A 19276-nucleotide genomic window follows, 5' to 3' on the forward strand; every position below is an offset into this window, starting at 1 on the left:
AGTTGAATTAATAAAACTGTATTTATTTTCTAGTATGACAATAATGTAAACAGGAAAGAAATATTTCACAAATAAAAGCAAACTAGATCTGTTTGACTTGTAACACAGGAGTTGTCCAAGTCCTCAAACTGACAAATGTTATGTCTGAAAACATTTTGGCTCAATTTTTCCTGGTTTTCTTTGTCCCAGTGTAGCCAGATTGGTTGGTTTTGAAACAGGCTCTTGGACCCGGGGCAGCAGGGGCGGCTGTGAGGCCTGTCAGCCCTCCTGATTTATCAGCTGGATAATAGGAAGTGATTGAAGGGAAATTCAAATGAACGCTCTCTGACAGGCACACTTGCAGACAAAAATATGGGCACACGCACATAAATTAATAGTGTGGCTTAATAGACTACTAGGGGGCTATGAGGGGAAGATTAGAAAAAAAGATTGCTTTAAAAAAATAGTCTCTTGAATGACTTTCAGATAAACGATAGAAGAGTAATTTTACATATATAAGATTTGGTTTAAGACTTTTTTTTCTCATGTGTTTGCAGAAAATTCAGAGTGCCCTCAAAATAATAATGGAGAAAATGATATTTGAGCGTAACTGATCATAATAGGAGTGTGTTTGTGTTTCTTTTTCACAGAAATGCAGTTTGAATCACAATGTTTTAGAGCCATAAAATTAGCACAGCTCCGCTAGCAGGATAGTTCCTTCCACACTCTTTTTAAACTCTCATTCACAACATAGAATGACCCTTTTTGACCACAACCCTACAAGTACCAGCCCAAATACCAAGGGGCTGAGCGGGAGCTGCTGGAGTGTCAGTGTTAAGCAGTGCGACTGTCAATCAGCCCCCCTGGGAAAAAACCAGGGAGGGAGGTCGGCAGTGGTGGAGAATCTGAAAGTGATGTAGATTTGTGTGTGTGTGTGGGGGGGGGGGGGGGGGGGGGGGGGGGGGGTCCTTGCATCTCTTTGTAATGCAGTTCCTAAAGCCAGTTTAACCCCAGTGTGACCTGGGTTTTAAAGCCCCTATCCCAGACCCCCGACCTCATCAGCTTGACCGGGCTCAGAGACGACTCTGACCTGTGATTCATAGGTATTATGGGCTTCGGTTTCAGTCTATAGAGGCTCTACAAGTCGATCCCTGTCGACATGTTGCCCTGTGCCAAAAGACTCCCAATGCAAGTAAGGTGAACATGAATGGGTTAAAAAGCCAAACTTTACCCTCTAGGTTAAAGGCTGCATTGTATTTGTATTTCCTCACACATCCACTCCTCTTAAGTGTCTGCCCTCTTGTCCTTGACAGCAATTGACTAAACAGACTTGAAGTTTTAAAAAGCCACAGTGAAACAAATGTGTCATTTTGAGACAATGAGGTAATAGTCCCTTAATGTGGACTGGAGGGCAGCAGATTAGAAAACATCTGAGAAAAGGTAGACAGAATGCAAATAATCGCTTGCTCTCATTTTGTTATTCACAGTGGAACTTATATCTGTCCATTCCACTCAGATTTACATTAATTTACCGGAGAAAAAGGGCCGGAGGTCAATTTAGCTGAAACGTTAAGACGTGCAAGCACACCCTTGTTCACTGTTCTTCCAAATTTGTGTCTTACATGCACATGCACACGCATTCAGCTCATTGCTATGTGCATCAGCATCCACGCAACTCCATCACTGTTCCCCAAGCAGCAGGAAGTGAGGTCATAATGAGAGCCGGGTCAATTTGCTCATTAACCCCTGCAGCGTTTTTTAGATCACAGAATCAATAGACCCACTTGACTTTGTCTCATCACCCGGTCCTTCAGGAGACAGGAGCTTTCAGTGGTGTGCCAGACAACAGCAGAAATCCACACCTGATGATTCCATTAAAGATGCATCTTTAACTAAGCAGGAGGCAAAGCGGGCTGGTTTTTCTGATAAAAGTATACAAAAAACATCCTTTGTTACAGTTGCCTTTATGCCAACAGTGATTATATAACTACATCCTTCAATGCTTATTTTAAGAAATCTGATTGTAATCCGGATTTTCACTTGGCTTCCAAATCTTGGTGCTCATGATTCACTGCCCTGCAAGTTTTTCAGCTATTCTTCCCCTACTCACTGCTGATTAATTTTAAGATATTTTTAATAGTTTTTACAAGTCTTAACAGTCTTGCGCCTTCTTATCAGTCAGATCTTTTAGTCAAACATGAACCCTCGTGGACTCTGAGATCCTCGGGCACTAGACTACTAAGCATTCTGACTCAAAAACCCAAACCTACGGAGAGGCATCTTTTCAGCACTCTGGCCCTCGTTTATGGAACAGTCAGCCTGAGAGCCGCAGAGAGCATTGACCCATCTTTTTAACCTGGCTTTTCGCTAATTTTACTGTCTTTATTAGTTTTATTTATTTTGTATTTATTCATTTATCCAATTGATCATATTTTACGATTTTACACAAGACTTTTAATAATTCATTTAAATATTTATTATTTCATATTCTATTGTTAATTATTTCTTTCTTTTACCAATTATGGATAATTTATTTTCACTTTTTATTCTCATTTTTATTTCCAGAGCTTCCTCATTTGGATCTTCTTCTTCTGGGTCGGCTGTTGCTCAGCCGCTGCAGCTCTAGATAGTCATAGAAACTTGTGTAACCATGAGTGAACGTGAATTGTTTCAACGCAGAAGCCCCAAAACGTTACATAGACTTTTCATTGGAAGTGGCTGCTTAGACGCACGTTCAAGTGCGGTGGGAATGTAGCTTCTGAAGCCTCTGAATTAAATATGACACATCTAAGAAATTATTCAAATTTTTTACAAAAAAGTTACAATTTCTTACATCTGAAACAAAAGCAACATAAGAGGAAGCCTGACTAGGGATAAAAGGATAAATATTTGTCAATCGGTGAAGCCAGTCTGGCCCCAAAACCCCGAAACCCTTATAACTTCTCTTCTGCATCGCACTGATTGCTTAACAGAACAAACATGAATCATGTTAGACCTCTAACTTTCCCAAACTCGCCCTGAGCTCAATGCCTCACCCTTACCTTGCCAGAGTCAGGGCTCACATAGAGCTCAGTGCTGGATTGGATTGGACAGGATGGCTGTCTGTCAAAGAGGCGGTCCAATACCTCGATCTGCTGTGGTGAGAACAGCTCCCCTCTCATCTGCTTCCTGAGGAAGTCCCGCCCACTGTGGCCATGTCCGTTTGCCAGTGGCGACTCTTGCAATCCTGCATAAAGAAAACAAGGGGAGGAGTATAAATGGTAGGATTATAAACAGTGAATAAATAAAGTAAAATATTGAAGTGAGAAAATGCAAAGAACCTGCAAAAAAAGGAAGTGTTTATAAGTCTTCATCTGATCAAGCGAAAGTGAAATAAACAATGATAGCATAATGCAGGAGGCAAAGGTTGATAACATAAATCCCCGAGATTGATGCAAAGAAAGGAGAAAGTGGACTTGAATTAACTCCAGTGAGCTGATTTGGGATTGAGTGATTTCATAGATAGTGGAGACTCCGAGAAAATGGTATACAAATACAATCCATTACTGAGCAGACAGAGTCTCTCCGTCTTGATCTCTCAAAAGTACACCCTCCTCTCCTATAAACAGAATTCAGAGTCTCGCTTGTCGTATCACCCATACACACACATGCACACAAATATATATTGCTTTGGTATCAGTATTAGACTGTGAGCTCTCGTTTCCTGCAGTTATTGCAAGGCTGAGGCGCTGAACGAGACAATTATAAGAACTCTGAAGAGTCGCGGGCCACAAATGATTAGAAAGGATAGAACGCAAAAAATAAAGAGAAAAAAGGCGTAAGGGTGAAAATCCCCTGCTATAGAGCCAATTCGTCGCTCCAAACTACTCCTGAGAGCTTATTTTAGTCCTGGGGGTCAGTGTGTTTGGTGAAGTGTGTGTCTAGGGTATGATATGACAGACAGGTGAGAAAGCATGGGGAGGGGGGGCTTTAAATTTATATACATTTTTCCATTTGGACTGAAAATACTGATTCATTTGTGCCAAATTGTGCTTTTAGAGAAAAGAAATGACGTCAAAGAACTCGGGTTTATCTTTGAATCCCAGTCTGTGTTCACATATATTTTATCTTTATTACAAATTTTTTTTAACTTTTCACAATTTTAATTATTTTATTTATTTTTTTGTTACATAAAACAAAGTTACTCCTGATGTTTCTTCTTGCCTTTACCTCAAAAATTGTTTCAAAAGTCAAAATTGACATTAAATAAATTTGACTTTCTAAAACAATTGCAATATTTTGACAATATCTTTATGAATTGATTATTTTATGGGCCCTGTGATAGGCTGGTAAACTGTCCAGGGTGCAACCCGCCTTTGCCCAACAGCTGCCAAGTTAGGCCCCAAAAGGAAATGGTAGGACGGATATTTTTCTCTGTTGATCCTTGAATTTCTTTGAATGAGTAAACTAGCCATAAACCAATACTGTTTGATGAAAAAACATTTATTTTAGTTATCAAACTAAAAATATTTAAAGACCCATGCCAATTTTAATTCTGTTTTTTAGGTTTTTAACTTGTTCTTGCGGAATTTTTCTAATGATGAAGGAGATATATGGAGATATGTTCAAACTATTAAGCATAAAATTCTTCTTCTGAGTATTTATTTTTTCAAATCATTGTGAAACTGGAGCCGATTGAATAAACGGCAGAAAAAGATTGTAGCTAAGACATCATAAATACAATGGGCGGGCAACAAGTTCCCTAATACACTCCATTCCGATGCATCCACTTGCAGACGACTAGATCCACTTACGTCTTTGTTTTCCTCGTCTGAGCTGGCATCTGGCTCAAAACTGTACGGCTGGAAAGCTCCAACATTGCTTGCCATTTTTTGTTGCACTGCGGATGTTAGGTTGGGGATGTGAGGGGCTGTAAGCAAGCAGGAGTGTATGTGAAACAGATGGATGACGGGAAGTGAGCAAGGTTTACTCAATGCCAACAGTACTGCCAACGGGCTGCACGGTGGCACTGTGGTTAGCGCTCTTGCAAGAAGGCCCCGGTTCAAAGGACCTGAAACAGAATCAGCAATGGGGGACCTTTCTGTGTGGGATTTGCATGTTCTCTCCGTGCAAGTGTAGGTTTTCTTCGGGCAATCCGGCTTCCTCCCACCATGTAAAAACGTGCTTCAAAGGGTTATTGGTTACTCGAAATTATGCCTTGGTGTGAATGTGAGGGTGTAGGGGTGTGTGATGGTGGTGACCTGTCCAGGGAGTACCCTGCTTTCGCCCACAAGTGGCTGGGATCAGCTCCCGCAGCCCAGGGACCCCGAAAGGGACAAAACGGGTTTAGAAAATGGATGGATGGAAGTACTGCCCACAACTACTGCAAATGTCTGATGAACTGCTACCTCTCTGCAAAAACTGTATTCTGGAAAACACATTTTATTTGGCCAAAAACGGCATAATCATAATTAAAAAACTACTGGGAACGCTTTTACAATAGATGATTCAACTAGTACTTTAAACAACTAAAACAGGAAGTAATTCTCTGTTATAGTATGTGCAAAGCTAGTTTTACAGCTATTTTATACCGAGAAGGAGGTCTCTAAGGGTAGGCATGCTTAGTTTAGCTTAGTCTGTTTAGTATTGTAGTTTTACAGGTGTTTAGCTGTGTTGTGGTATTGGGCTATATAAATAAAATTATATTCAAGTTGAAATGCAGTTTAAGACTTAAGTTGGATGTCTCTTTGCACAAACTGTGATTAGAGTTTTCTTTTTTCCAAAGACTTTGGTAAACCTCATATCTTAAGACTGCATCTATAGAACACAGTGCTGCGCAATTCTACCAAGCCTCTATACATTTGCCGTACAAAAAACCTCTTTCTCTTGCGCTTGATCATAATCTCTCCTTCACTTCTGTAGTGTCTCTCTCTTATATAAAGAGGATGGGAGCAGTGTGAGTGTATGGTCCAGGTCTCTGGTGACAGACCAATCAGAGGGGAGATAAAGGCGGTATGATGTTTTCGCCAGGTAACCCACGGCAACCCATTTAATCCCGCTGTCCAGTCCCCATGATGGAATTCAATTGATCAATCATGTAGCTCTGATGGCACCATTTCAGCCAGCTTATTGCTTTCTGCCTTCTCCATGTCACACACCTGCAAGAGCACACAAACACCCTGACAGACTGACCCAAAGCTTGCCACAGCGGAGCACCCGCAAACAACCAGAGAAAAACAAAACCAAACACACGCAACAGTGACTGGTCAGAAAGAAGCTTTACATGCCATAATCAATGTGGTCCAATTGCATGCATAGATTTGTGTAGGTATGGAAGATTTGTGGGTGGGTAGCTTGATTTCCGGCTGCTCTCATTGTATCCATGGATGGGTAAAGAAACTCAATGCCGTGACGGTTTAAATCCTATTCACTGTCAGATACTCACACACAAACGCACATGCACACACACACACACACACACACACACACATACACAGAAGCCTTCACAGCTGCCTCTATCTCTGTGATTCAGTCTCAGAAGGGAAGCGTTTCTCTTCCCTCTTTTTCAGAGCAGAACAAAACAAACAATGAGCCTTCATTGTTCCCTCCTTTTGCTTTCTTCCTCTCCCTTCCGCCTTCTGTGTCTCCCTTTCCGTCACCATCCTGGCCCAACTTTGCCCTGTTACCATCAATCGAGAAACAGGTGGAGTGATCAAATACTCATAAGGGTGAGAGCTGTCACTTGTCCTGTCTGAATCTGCAGAAGATATGATACCAACGGTGTGTATATTGCACTTGACAGAGATTATCACAGCAGTGCGGGAAGTGTTGTCTGACCACACAGGACAGACCGGCGGCTGCCTGTTTGTGTGTGTAAAAGTGTGTGTCCTCAGCTCCATGTCCAAAGATCAAAGTTTCGGAAGGTGTTGAGTAAAGCTTCAGCTAAAAGGGTGAAGACTACTTTCTGCTCCATCTCTAGCCCTTTCCCAGCTTCTTTTATTTGGTAGGCTGCTGCATGTCACAGTGGATGCACATGGGGGTGAGAGGTCAACTTGCGTAAATGCAATTGAATCAATTTTTTCATCACCCTAGAGGTCATTTTGAACAATTCTTGTGTACTATACGATATATCTTTATGTGGGCAGAAAGCAGTTCAAACAGGTTCAAAAGAAATACATTCTCACTTGACTCACCTGTCCTAGAATTCATGTCCATGCTGGAAGTCCACACACATTCATGAGCAATCACACACAGACACGCGAGTGCGCCTAAAAGTAACTTCAGTGTGTAAGAGAATGGGTAAATGGTACAATAGTCCCCTTTTGGCCCCACAAGTCAAGTTCTTCCATTCTCTCCCATTCAATCCCATTCTGCTCCCAGTCACCCTCTACTTCCCTTTGCTTTGGCAAGGGGCACAGGTCACCACAGGGCTTTGCCCCCACACACCCCAAGACACACAAACCCACCAATCCTGCCTTTCTTCGTTCCCACCACGTGCACAGCTGCTGTTTGTGGGTCCGCACACATGAACACAGGCAGTATGACGAGATTTGACATGATATGGGAAAATGGAATTATAATATGATGCAATCTCAAAGTACAAGCTTTCATATATCTTTGTATTTTAACAAACAAGCACATTTCGCGAAAATCACTTTTCATAAAGATAACTTTAAAAACTTTAGATGTCATATTAAAAAATAAACACATTTTTCCCTCTATTTAACCATCTTTTTGCTGAAGTATAAATTAAGACATTATAACAAAGTCAGCAAAAAAAAGTTTATCAATAGCCTGTTGTGCATTCATGTGTGTGAGAATGTTGGAGCCAGCAAGCATATGGGAATGCGTGTATGTGAGAAGCAGGCCTTTTTTTTTTTTTTTTGTTCATATGTTTGTCTGTCCATGTCAGCGCATGCTGTTCCTGCTGTCGCCCCTTGCTGTGTATGTGTGTCATTATCCAGCGGGGGCTGCTCTAATGGAAGCTGTGATTAGCAATGCTGTTAATTAGACCACAGAGCCAACCGCACAGACCTCTGCCACAGAAACACTGCAGATAAAAAAATATACAAGCAAAACAGGACGCCGAGCAACCCGGAACCCGGAACGATGCTTTCTGAGTGAAACATGAAGTGAGACAATGTTTTGATTTGAAATTCTAGTACCCAAGACAGAGGCATGAAACATGCGGTGTAGCTTGTAACACGAAGAATAAAGTGATTCTAATTAGATTACAGTACATCTCCCTCAACTGCAGCTCAGTGGACAGATTCCTCACTGAGGACATTACAGCCAACATTTTTTCTGCCGCTTTTTATCTTTTGTTTTTCTTGATGACCAAAGGTTTTTGAAGGGGAACTTAAAGTTTTGCCACATTTTTGTTTTTTGTTTTTTTGTTCTTATAGCTTGTATTTAACATTTTAACTTTTACCTGACTGTCTTATATTTTCATAAACATTGTTTTTTCCTGTTATCTTTTTCAACTGATTCCTTTTATGGTGCACTTAAAAGCCTTACGTTTTTTCAAAAAACACATTGAATTCGGAGCACCTCCTTTATGTATTAATTCTGTCTCTGCTTACTGATGTTGATGCAATTTTGAGAGGTACATGGCTTTCTGTCACAACATTTGGTTGAGTATTAGTGTAAATACGCTAACGCGGCTAATGTATAGAGGTGTCTGAGTGTGTATTTTTTAGGTGTTACTAACACGGTTGGGAGTTAGCATAGTAACACTTTTAGCGGTTTCAGTCTGTTTTTCGCATGTTGCAATCAAGATTGGGAGTTACAAGGATTGTGAATATGTGACAAACCTGTAGAATGATACAAAGTTATATTTACACTAAACGAATAAAGTCTGACTGAAAAAACGTATCCCTGCCTCTTTTGTCTCACTTACTGCACCTTATAGTTCAGTGCGCCATTTGTGTGACATAAGCTCAAAAAATAGACCAGACATTGAAGGTGCGCCTTATAATCCAGTGTGCCCTGTAGTGCAGAAATTATGATATATTTATCAGGAATGTCAATAGGACTGTCTGTCTGAGACATATCATAGCGGAGGAACCTTGCAGTTTTGCTTTCAATGGGTTGAGCGTTCATGAATAATAGATCCCACAGATGTTCGCTTAGACTGAGATTTGAATGATTTGAAGCTTTTGCAGTGGTTTTCAACCCATTTTTGAACTGCTTCTGCTTTGCATTTAACTCAAATAGCCAACAGCTACCAGGCAACATTGGTTTATTTCTTTTTTTAATTATTATTATTGTAACATTTTTTTATATTTATTTAGGTAACATGTTTTCATTTACCAGGTATACTTGTGTTTGTGGTCAAAATAAATGTCCACATTCACTCTTTGACCTCTCTTTGACCACTTTTGACAGACAATTGTTGACGGACAACATCCACAAAAGCTGCAGCTTTGGAGATATTCTAACCCCACAAATCCGTCCATCACAATTTGCCTCATGTCAAACTTACTTAAATCCATGTCTTTAAGAACATTTTCACTTGTCTGATATGTTTCACCAACTGAAAAGTGCTATTGTGTGTTATTTTCTTCTTTAGTCAGGGCAGTGACCATAGGAAGATCACTTTTGTTGTCTATCAAACTAGAAATAGTTGATAGACAACTGTGACACAATTTGAGCTTCTTATAAATTAAGTTTGAAGACATTTTTTTTATAGACTTTTGTAAAAAAAAAAGTTCACTTAGAAAGCAAACAAGTTGTATTATATTCTATATACTTACTAATCTTGCTAGTTTAGGACTCACACACACATTAGTTGGGGATTTCAGAAACAAAACTTAACATCTTAAACCAAACTGCAAAGCACAGTAGCTGATATGTAATAATCCGAGCTCATTTGCCACAACAGAACAAAGGAAAGTTGTAGGCAGGAGCCCAGGCAATGGTTCTTATCTAGATAACTTTACAGTATATGAGTGTGTCTCTATGTTTCAGATCTGAGTGTTTCGGTAATGAGCTGGTCGTTTGAATCAAGCATTTCTTGGCCTATCAGGGACTTACCTGTCTAGAGTGATTTGAAAATTCATCAGCAGTGGGACAAGGAACTTGTATAGTGCGTACGTTTGTGTGTGCATGTGTGTTTGTTTATTTGAGGGATGGAAAGACTGAAACCAAATGAGCGAGAGAGAGAAATAGCCCCTTGTGGCTTTCTGTCACCCCCCCCCTTCTCACGCCAACATCTGGTGCTGTCTCATTTACGGCAGGAGACCGTCTGTGTGATGGCTTTTTAATGCCACTGACACTGCTGCTTATACACACACACAAACACACGCCACCCTGCATGTATGAGTGCACAGACAGACACACAAAAGCATAAAAAGCATGTGAGGATTGCCAACGCACAGACAAACAAATCCTGACTGCTCTCTCTGCTTGCAACATTGATCCAGTATGACAGCATAAATGATCAATAGTGCATGAATAAACTAAGTTCTCAAGTAACTCACTTGTGAAGCACTGTTAGTAAACAAATGTGGGTTTTCAATGAAGATGTTCGAATATTGCAAATGTACAAACACACATCTCTGACACTGACATTCATAGCTTTTCTACATGCAACTATGTGGATGTTTTTCATGTCTTTTATCAAATCAAACAGTTTCAATTTTTATACTTGCTGGTCTCTTGCAGCCCATTTTCCTGTAAACAGTTATTTGTGCATATTAAAAAAAACCTGCAGTTTTGATTTTCTGGGAGAATATCATGAAACTTTGGTCCAATTTTTGCAAAGGCTTCTTAAAGGCAAACCAAAAGGAGGCAAGAAAAAAACTTAAAACATGATAGACTCCCAATTTAATTATTTTTTTTACATGTTAGGCAGGGGCAGAGGTACTGGGAGATAGCCCACCCCACACACACACACAAACACACACAGCACGACCCCACACACACACACACACACACACACATCTTTGGGTTAATATTATTATCAATATTGACAAAGATAAAAAAAAAAATCAATACATGCTTTTTTGAGCATTGCAAAAAACAATTTTTTTTAGATTTTTTAATTAAATCCTGAGCCCCCTCAAATCATTTAATATGCCCCTGTACTGTGTGTCCGAGCTGATCTGGGCTGTCAGCACCCTTGCCTTCGTTTCCTTATAGGAGGAAATTCTTATTTCTGGAAAACTCATTCATAATAACTCATCAATAATAAAACAGTTTGAAATACATGCATGTATTTTTAAATCATTTCACTTGGATTGGCCTTTCACTTTTCCATTCTCATTTGCCACAACTCCAAAGTCTTCTGCCCCCTTCCACCCCCCCCCCTATTTAAAATGTTCTAGCTCTACCACTGATGTACAGTATTGTTCAGCAAAGGCAATATAGGCATGTTATTAAGTTAAATGAAAAAGGAAGTTATTATGTTATCATTTTTAGAGCACAGAAAGTATATTTTTTGCCCATCATGATTGAACTCGTCTAGAACTTTCACAGTTACTGCATACTGAAACCTTAAAGAATGAAACTGCCTGGACTCTAATCATTAAAAGCTACAGTTTTTGCATCATAGTAAAAAAATGACTGCTCACCTTCGTCCCTTTTCCTCTTGCCAACATCAGCTGCTGAGCTGATCCCCAGGATGCCACTGATGGAGTATGAGGAACCCGCTGAGTCGCTGGTCACTGCTGGGACCTGCGAGGCAGCCACAGACGTCGCTGTAGACAAACCACATGACAGTCGGGAGAATGTCAAAGGACGTTTTCATCGTCAGATTGAGTTTGGAGCATCTATCCATCCATCCATCCATCCATCTTCTGTACAAGCTGACTCCCTGTCTGGGCCACAGGCTTCTGGAGCCCACCCTGCTACTGTTGGGTGAAGGCAGGTTATAACCTTAACAGGTCCCCAGTCTGTTGCAGGGCAACTCACACATATAAACAATTCAGAGTATTCAATTAACATTATTAAAACATGTTTTCGGACGGTGTGAGGAAGCCGGTATGCTCCAAAAAACACACATGCACAGAGAGAAGATGCAAACTTCACACAGAAATGTCCCAGCTGGTATTTGAATTAGGGGCTTCTTGCTTTGAAGAGAAATTCGCTGGCCACTACGCCTCCATGCAGCCCTGGGCTTGGAGTAATAATTCTAATTTAGATTTACTAATTTACTGATAAATCAACCCCCGTAAATAAATATCACGATGAACCTTTTCAAACTGCCATTTTTCCAATCAAACAAGAATTATAGCATCAATAAATGTCCCTATAACCATGTGACTCAAATGAAAACAACCTTGTCAGGTTCCTGACTCGTGAACATAAGAAAACTGTTAGTTTTTCAGGGATTTTTTTGAAGAATGGTAAATTTTTTCAACTAATACATTTTCCATCAGCATTTTACAAAATGTAATGCATAGAATCTATTTTATGGAGGCCCACGTGACTTACAGTAGATCTTATTCTGTTACTTCGTATACATTGTGCAGATGCACCTTCCTGAAACTGGACAGCAATATCGTTGAGGATTGGTGCTTCTCTTATTCTCTGAGTTTTGTTTTCCTAAGTCTCTTTCAAATCAGGTTTCAGTTGAGATTTTTCTCTTTATGGAGTCATCTGTTTTGTTACCCCTTTTATTTTCCCTTGTTTCGGGTGTAAGTATTGTCATTTTCTTAGGGTTTTTCTCAGTTCTCTTCACAAATGACATTTCCTACATTTAGATCCTCCATCACCACTCTTCCTGGCAAATGGAGGCAGCAGAGTCAAGCCTTTGCTGCTCATCCAGTTGTCTCCTGCTCTGATCCTTTCTCTGGAGAAGACTGTAGTTCCTTGCTGGGCAACAAGGCCACATACTTGCTATCACCTTAGTGACTCACACACAAACACTAAAATTCTCCTGACACAACTGAACACACTGAAACATACAGTCACTCACTCTTTGATCTCTTATCTGAGCCCCTGTAAGCGGACGTCGGGCTGAGTGACAGTGCGGTATCCCAGGAGGGACAGAAAGGTGTGGCAGCAGACATCCTAATCCTCTCTCCCAGCAGACCAACCCAAACACAAGAAGGCAAAACCAAAAGAGGAATAAGGAGTGAAATGACAAACTGGGGGATCAAAGTCCCCTTCAGCTGCACTCCTTCACTAACGGCATGGAGAGTGTAATGAATGCATATCCCTTTTTTTGCCATCACTTGATTTAGCACTTCAATTATCTGATTTTTCTTTCTCTTTCTTTTCACTCTTTTTCTATCAGAACGTAACGCTCTTACTCTGCAAATCCAAATGTTCAATTTTCCGCCCGGGACTGGGACCCATTTATCTGTGTAATCTGAAAGCGAGCACGTGTGCGTGTGCGTGCATCTGCTAGATGTGGGTAGAAGGCAGGAGTCAGGGAGCATCGTGTGTAAAATTAATTTAGATTAATAGACAATGTGCGATTATGAAGATATGAGAGACACCAAACACAATCCACCAGAGAGGAAAAAGGAAAAGAAGGAAGAGGGATGGTTCTTATTGCCACTCAGATAAGAAAAAAGAAATGATTCAGTCATGATTGTAATAGATGTAGGCTATTGATGGAGGGTGAAAGTGATCAAATATGCTATTTAAATATAGAGGAATGAGGACTCTTCAGAGGATCCATTGTCTAAATCATTTATTATGGCGTTATACATGTTATATACTAAAGATGTGAAAATCAGCTCAGAAATGTTGACCTCATCTTGAAGTTAATTTCATGATTTTGCACTGAATCAAGGATTCAGGACACGCTGAAATCCTTTTGAGGTCCCTGGGCTTCTGAAGTCAATGCAGGCACTGTATGGCAAAGGAGGGATGCACCTTTAAAGACCAACTCTGATTAAAATTGTGTTTTTGGTGTTTTTTAAGATGTTCTTGTGGGATTTTTCTCATGATGGAGGACATGTTTAAAGAAAATTAAGCTTAAAATTGCATTTCTGAATATTTCTTTGTTCAATTTTCAATATTTCTTTATCCGGACATTTAATTTGTTGTTGAAGTTGTGGCGTACAAAATACAATGGGCAGGCCACTTGCATCTGGCTCAAAACTGTATGGCTGGATAGCTGAGATATTTATTGCCATTATTGTTGCACCAGTCTTGTTGGTGCGCGGGTGTGAGGGGCTCTAAGCCAGAGGGAGCGCACATACATAAACAGAGTTGGTGAGGGGAAGGGGGTTGGGTTGCTCCACGGCGACAGTTCTGCCCACAACTCAGAGGCAAACTTCTGCTGCTCTGCAGAAACTATGTCTAGAAAAAAACAGATGCTTTTCTTTTGGCCACGGCATAATCATAATTGCAATACCACTGGGAACACTTTTAAAGTATCTCAAAAGATGGTTGGAGTGGGACTTTGACAGGTCGCCAGTTTGTTGCAGGGCCATACAGCCACATACACTCACCTAAGGACAATTTAGAGATACTAATTACCTTCGAACTGTGAGAGGAAGCTGAAATATCCGGACAAAAACCCATGCATGCACAGAGAGAACATGCATACTCCCAACAAAAAGATCACTTCGAGAGATGAACCAGGGCTTTATTAGTATGAGACAAGCGCATCAACCACTACACCACCGTGCAGCCCACAGTTCCAACTATTTCTTTCTATTTACTCCCTACTCAGATTACTTTATCAAGACATCACTTTGGTTTTTCTCTGATTTAAAATTTATATTTACATTATATAATGCCAATTTGGTGATGCTTTGTGGGCACTAAAGATCATGACAGTTTTTTAAATAAACACTCCGATCATCTTTTGATCTGTTTTCAAAGAGCAACAGAGCAACCCCGCCCCCACTTCCTCTCCCCCATTCGTTTACACATTCTCCCACTAGCTTTCAGTTTTGAACCAGTTGCCAGATCGGACACTTAAAAAAGAGGATGTACTTGGATCCAGTCGTCTACAAGGGGATGCATCAGAATAGAGCAGAGCATGGGGCTTGTGTGTCAAGCGTATTTTTTAGGTAACAAATATAATCTTTTTCAACTGCATTTTTTTCATCTGCTCTTGATTCACAATTATTTAAATAAAGAAATATCAGAAATGCATTTTTAAGCTTAATTTTCTTTGTACCGTATTTTCCGGACTATAAGTCGCACCGGAGCATAAGTCGCACCAGCCCAAAAATGCATTATAAAGTAGAAAAAAACACAGATAAGTCGCACTGGACCATAAGTCGCATTTTGACGGGAAATTTATTTGACAAAATCTGAGACCAAGATATAATAACTTGCACAAACTCATATGACACAATCATAGCAGACTGTTTATCTCATAATTTCACAGTAATTCTTTCTCAAACTTATTTATTTATTCCTTTCATGAAGCATCATTGACCAATTAATACTCTGTTTTCATCCTGTATTTGTAGAAACAGTTGTCATTTTTATTGCATTTCTGAATCTATAAAATCATTGGAAAATAGAATATGATATTTTTAGCCTTCAAGATCTTACTGTAAAAAAAGGTGTTGCTGATTCTCTGAGTCACTTAACATACTCTTAACACGTAACATACCTCATACATCAAATTGACCCAGGAACATCATCTCTGTTCCTCACAAATGAACATAACAGGAGGGTTAACAATGTATTTATTTCAATTTAGTTCTAATATAAGTCGCTGCGGAGTATAAGTCACACCCCTTGCCAAACTATGAAAAAAAGGGCGACTTATAGTCCGTAAAATACTGTATATGTCCTCCATTGTCTTTAAGTTAAGAAATGTGTTGTTCAGCGAGCTTGGATATACCTTCACCCACACATTTTCCAGTATTTGTCATGCCACAGAGATACAAAAACACTCTTTAATAATCCACCAACAAAGATTTATTTCCAAACTGCACTTTCACATTCACCCATTCATACTTTAAACACAAGAAAACTTTTTTTTAACTGATAAACTTAGCTTGTTTCATTTGGAAACATGATTTGACAGAAGTAACCTACCTAAGCTGTGAGCCGACACTGAGCCCGTTTGACCGGGCTGCTGCTGAACCTTAGTCCGTATGATCCTGCAGAAGGAGAGAGGAGATATTAGTGTGTGTGAAGTGGCTTGTGTGAGAGACTCTGAGTGACAGAGAGAACACGACCGTCGTGGGAGCAAAGCTGAGCGTGTGCGTATGTGTGTTGTGTAAAGTGGCTGAGGCTGGCTGACATGGCAGAGGGGCCTCACACTTCCTGCTTGGCTGCTCATGCAAGTCTTCTCTTCCTCTTTCCTTTCTTCTCCTTTCCTCCCCTTTTCCTCTCCTCTCATTTCCTTTCCTGAATTTTCCTTTCTCCACTTTCCTTTTGTGTTTGTTTCTTTCCTCACCCCCCCTCACTCTTTCATTCCCTTTTCTCCACTTCTTTGGCTCAATCCTTCTCTCTCTTATTTCACTGTCCCTCCCTCTTTCACTACCTCTGTGCTCAGGGGAAAGGATTGTCATTGTACCATCATGTTGAACCACTGAGCTGCAGCCACTTCATGCATATGGAGACTATCACCTCTTTGCAAATCTCCTTTACACTTCCATACTAACACAAATGTAAAAACACTGATAGACTGCTGTCTACATTCAGTACCAGTTGCAACAGACTGATACCCAAACGTGTCTGCAGGTTGCACACTGTGGTACCTGTTGATGGAGCTGACGCTGGGGACGCTGTCGTTGTCACAGACTCTCTCGGCAAGGAGTCTATCCCGAATCTCCCAGGCAAACATGGTGGGGTTTTGGCGTTTGTAATCGGCAATCTTGTCGACCACTTTGGGTGTAGCAACCTTTGGTTTTGAGCCCCCGATCACACCGGGCCGGATGCTGCCCGTCTCATAGTACCTGCCAGCCACAGCAAAGGAGTTACTCAAACTACTATTAGACAGAGACACAAAAGCCTTATAGGAAACAAAAAAAGGAAATTAACATTTTCGGATGTCAACATTTCTTAAATTGTATTAACAATTATCTTTGCATGTCAATCAAGAATTTTTAGCGTTAAATTCATAACATGAGGGAAGTATCACTTAAAACCTTTCATATCACTAAGCAGTGAGTAACTGATTCTGTTAAAAACAAGTAATTAAGTAGACTGCTTTACCTCTCATGTTATTTCAACTGATTTATTTAATAAATCTGACATTTTCAATACACCTGCTGTAGTCCCTTTCATTGACTACCTTAAAAAGGTTCACACCCCATTCTCTTTTTGACACCATCATTAATGGTAATGGTGTTGGGACTCCCTGTCTCTGCTTCAGGCTTATTTCCAAGTTTATTTTTAACCACAGCCCCACCTTCGGATCCCAAATTTAAACCTACCACAGATTTAAGTTCGTCAAAAGACCACAGGAGGCAGGTTTTAGAAGGGGGAACCAATTCCCATTGACGTCTACGCCAATTCTGATGTTCCAAAATAAGTATCTGTATTCAAAAAAATTGTCAAATATAGGGAGGTGATTTTTCTTATGTGTTGCTTTCAGAGATGTAAAATCTGCAATATTATATGTAGTTTTGTTTTTGGCAAATCGGTGGTCCCATAGGGCCTCCGTTTCTTCCACTTGCCCATTTTAAGAACATTGTTGAAGTGAGGAGCAGAGTAAACTCTGGTCTATGTGCCTATCCCTAGTCAGGTGTAATTTTTGCCATGCATAATCCTAAAGAAGATGTTGGAGATTTACAGTCCAGTCAGTGTGTACATGGCGATGATTTCACCAAAGTTTAAAAGCACATTTACTGACTAAACCCAACCATTCCTAATGTAACTATCATTACCTGAAATGTAAAAGGGAAAGAAAGTAATGTATCGGTGAGACTTTCTATGGAGCTCCAGGACAGAGAAACATCGGAATTAGATTTCTCCAAAACACACTGTACTTGCAGCATGAAGTCACTAATGATATTTTCAAAGAATTAATTCTGTGTGCTGAAATTTTTTTAAACAAAAAACTTGAGATGAGCAGAGCTTTCTTTATCAAAATAAACTTTTGAACACTTTGAGTTTACTCCATGCTGGATAATTGAAAACTTCTGCAGTAAAGGATTTGGATAAGAGGAGCAGAACAAAGAAGCAACTGTACATCTTCTTTTATTTTCTTCATGCTAACATTGTTCCACTTCTCATCTCAGTTTCTATCCTTTTGAATTTTGGAGAAAAGATATGACCTCCAAGATAGGTTTTCAGTTTACCAAAAAACTATGCATTTAATGTAGTTGTAAGCACATTTGTGTAACTGCATAGTTAATTAAGACTATTTGCATGCGATCATATTCTGGAATGAGACTTAATCAGTTTATTAACTCAAAAACAACAACATTTTTTTTCCTATTAATCAATGTAGTAGTTTGAGTAGCTGGTCAGCTGTTGCATTCAACTAAAGCTTTTTCATAGATGTACCCACTTATTACTACTCTTAGCACAGTATTTGTCAAATGTTAATTATTAAACAGCAGCTTCTCAAACTGACACTGATGCATTTTTGTGTTTTAGTGTTGTGTTTGAATAATAATGTAACCATTTCAGCTTATTTCTTTGCATTAACCTCAAGTTCTGAGCTATTGTTTCAGCTGCACATGTAGGGCCCCAGTTAAGCTGCACTACTGTGGAAATATAACCTAAAATGTGATGTTCATGCATGTGGATGTCAGATCCCAGAGATTAAGACCAATTTCAAAGCTAAAACCTGGCATCTGTACTGGTCAATTATTTTCAAACTAAAGCATTTGATCATCATCAGAAGATTGATCCATAGTTTAATCTGTTGATATTTCTAACAAAGTTTAACTTAATGAGAACTATTGATAAATTATAACTATTTGAAACTTTTTGATGCTTTTGATTCACACGATTTTCAAGGAGTTGTGCCGTGACATCACAACCACATACAGTGCATACAGATGACATAAATCCCTCTCTGCACGTTACATAAAGTTGCTGATATAACTGAAAATAGTGGCTTCAGGTAAATAACTTAACTGTGACCAAACATTTCCTTAACTCTGTCTCGATGTGTCAGAGGCTTTGCTGTGAGATGGAAGGAAGGAGAGGGTTTTTTATAAACACAGACGTAAGCGGAGAGTCATACATTCATGTCCACCATGGCTATTTCATGAATGTATTTGCATGCAGAAGGGGCATGGGGGCAGGGGGTAGGAGGACCACAAGCGCGCCACACAGCTTGTAAGAAAAGGGGGGATGCTGTGTGTGTGTGGATGCAAGCTGTCAGTCAGTCTTAAACCTGCTGCTCACTCTCCACTGTACGGTGGAGTAATCCGTTCCGTGTTGACGTGGGTACCTGTAAATGTGCACCTCCTTGTCTTTCCTCCTCTGTTTG

General features: G+C 40.0%; 1 protein-coding gene across 4 annotated transcripts in view; it reads right to left on the reverse strand.

Moving 5' to 3' along the window:
- Positions 1-19276, reverse strand: part of pax5 (paired box 5) — a 55329-nt gene that overhangs the window by 21440 nt on the left and 14613 nt on the right. For 2 of the 4 annotated variants that reach the window (XM_023956470.1, XM_023956475.1), the window contains exons 3-6: positions 16587-16784; positions 15919-15983; positions 11532-11657; positions 3021-3205 (exon numbers count right to left, since the gene is read on the reverse strand). In XM_023956470.1, coding sequence (XP_023812238.1) covers positions 3021-3205; positions 11532-11657; positions 15919-15983; positions 16587-16784 — 574 coding nt within the window. The remainder of the gene's footprint in view (positions 1-3020; positions 3206-11531; positions 11658-15918; positions 15984-16586; positions 16785-19276) is intronic. The other 2 variants (XM_023956476.1, XM_023956477.1) reach the window with 1 other exon arrangement.

The sequence above is a fragment of the Oryzias latipes genome, chromosome 1, assembly GCF_002234675.1.
Source record: "Oryzias latipes chromosome 1, ASM223467v1".
In the NCBI taxonomy this organism is placed as follows: Eukaryota; Metazoa; Chordata; class Actinopteri; order Beloniformes; family Adrianichthyidae; genus Oryzias; species Oryzias latipes.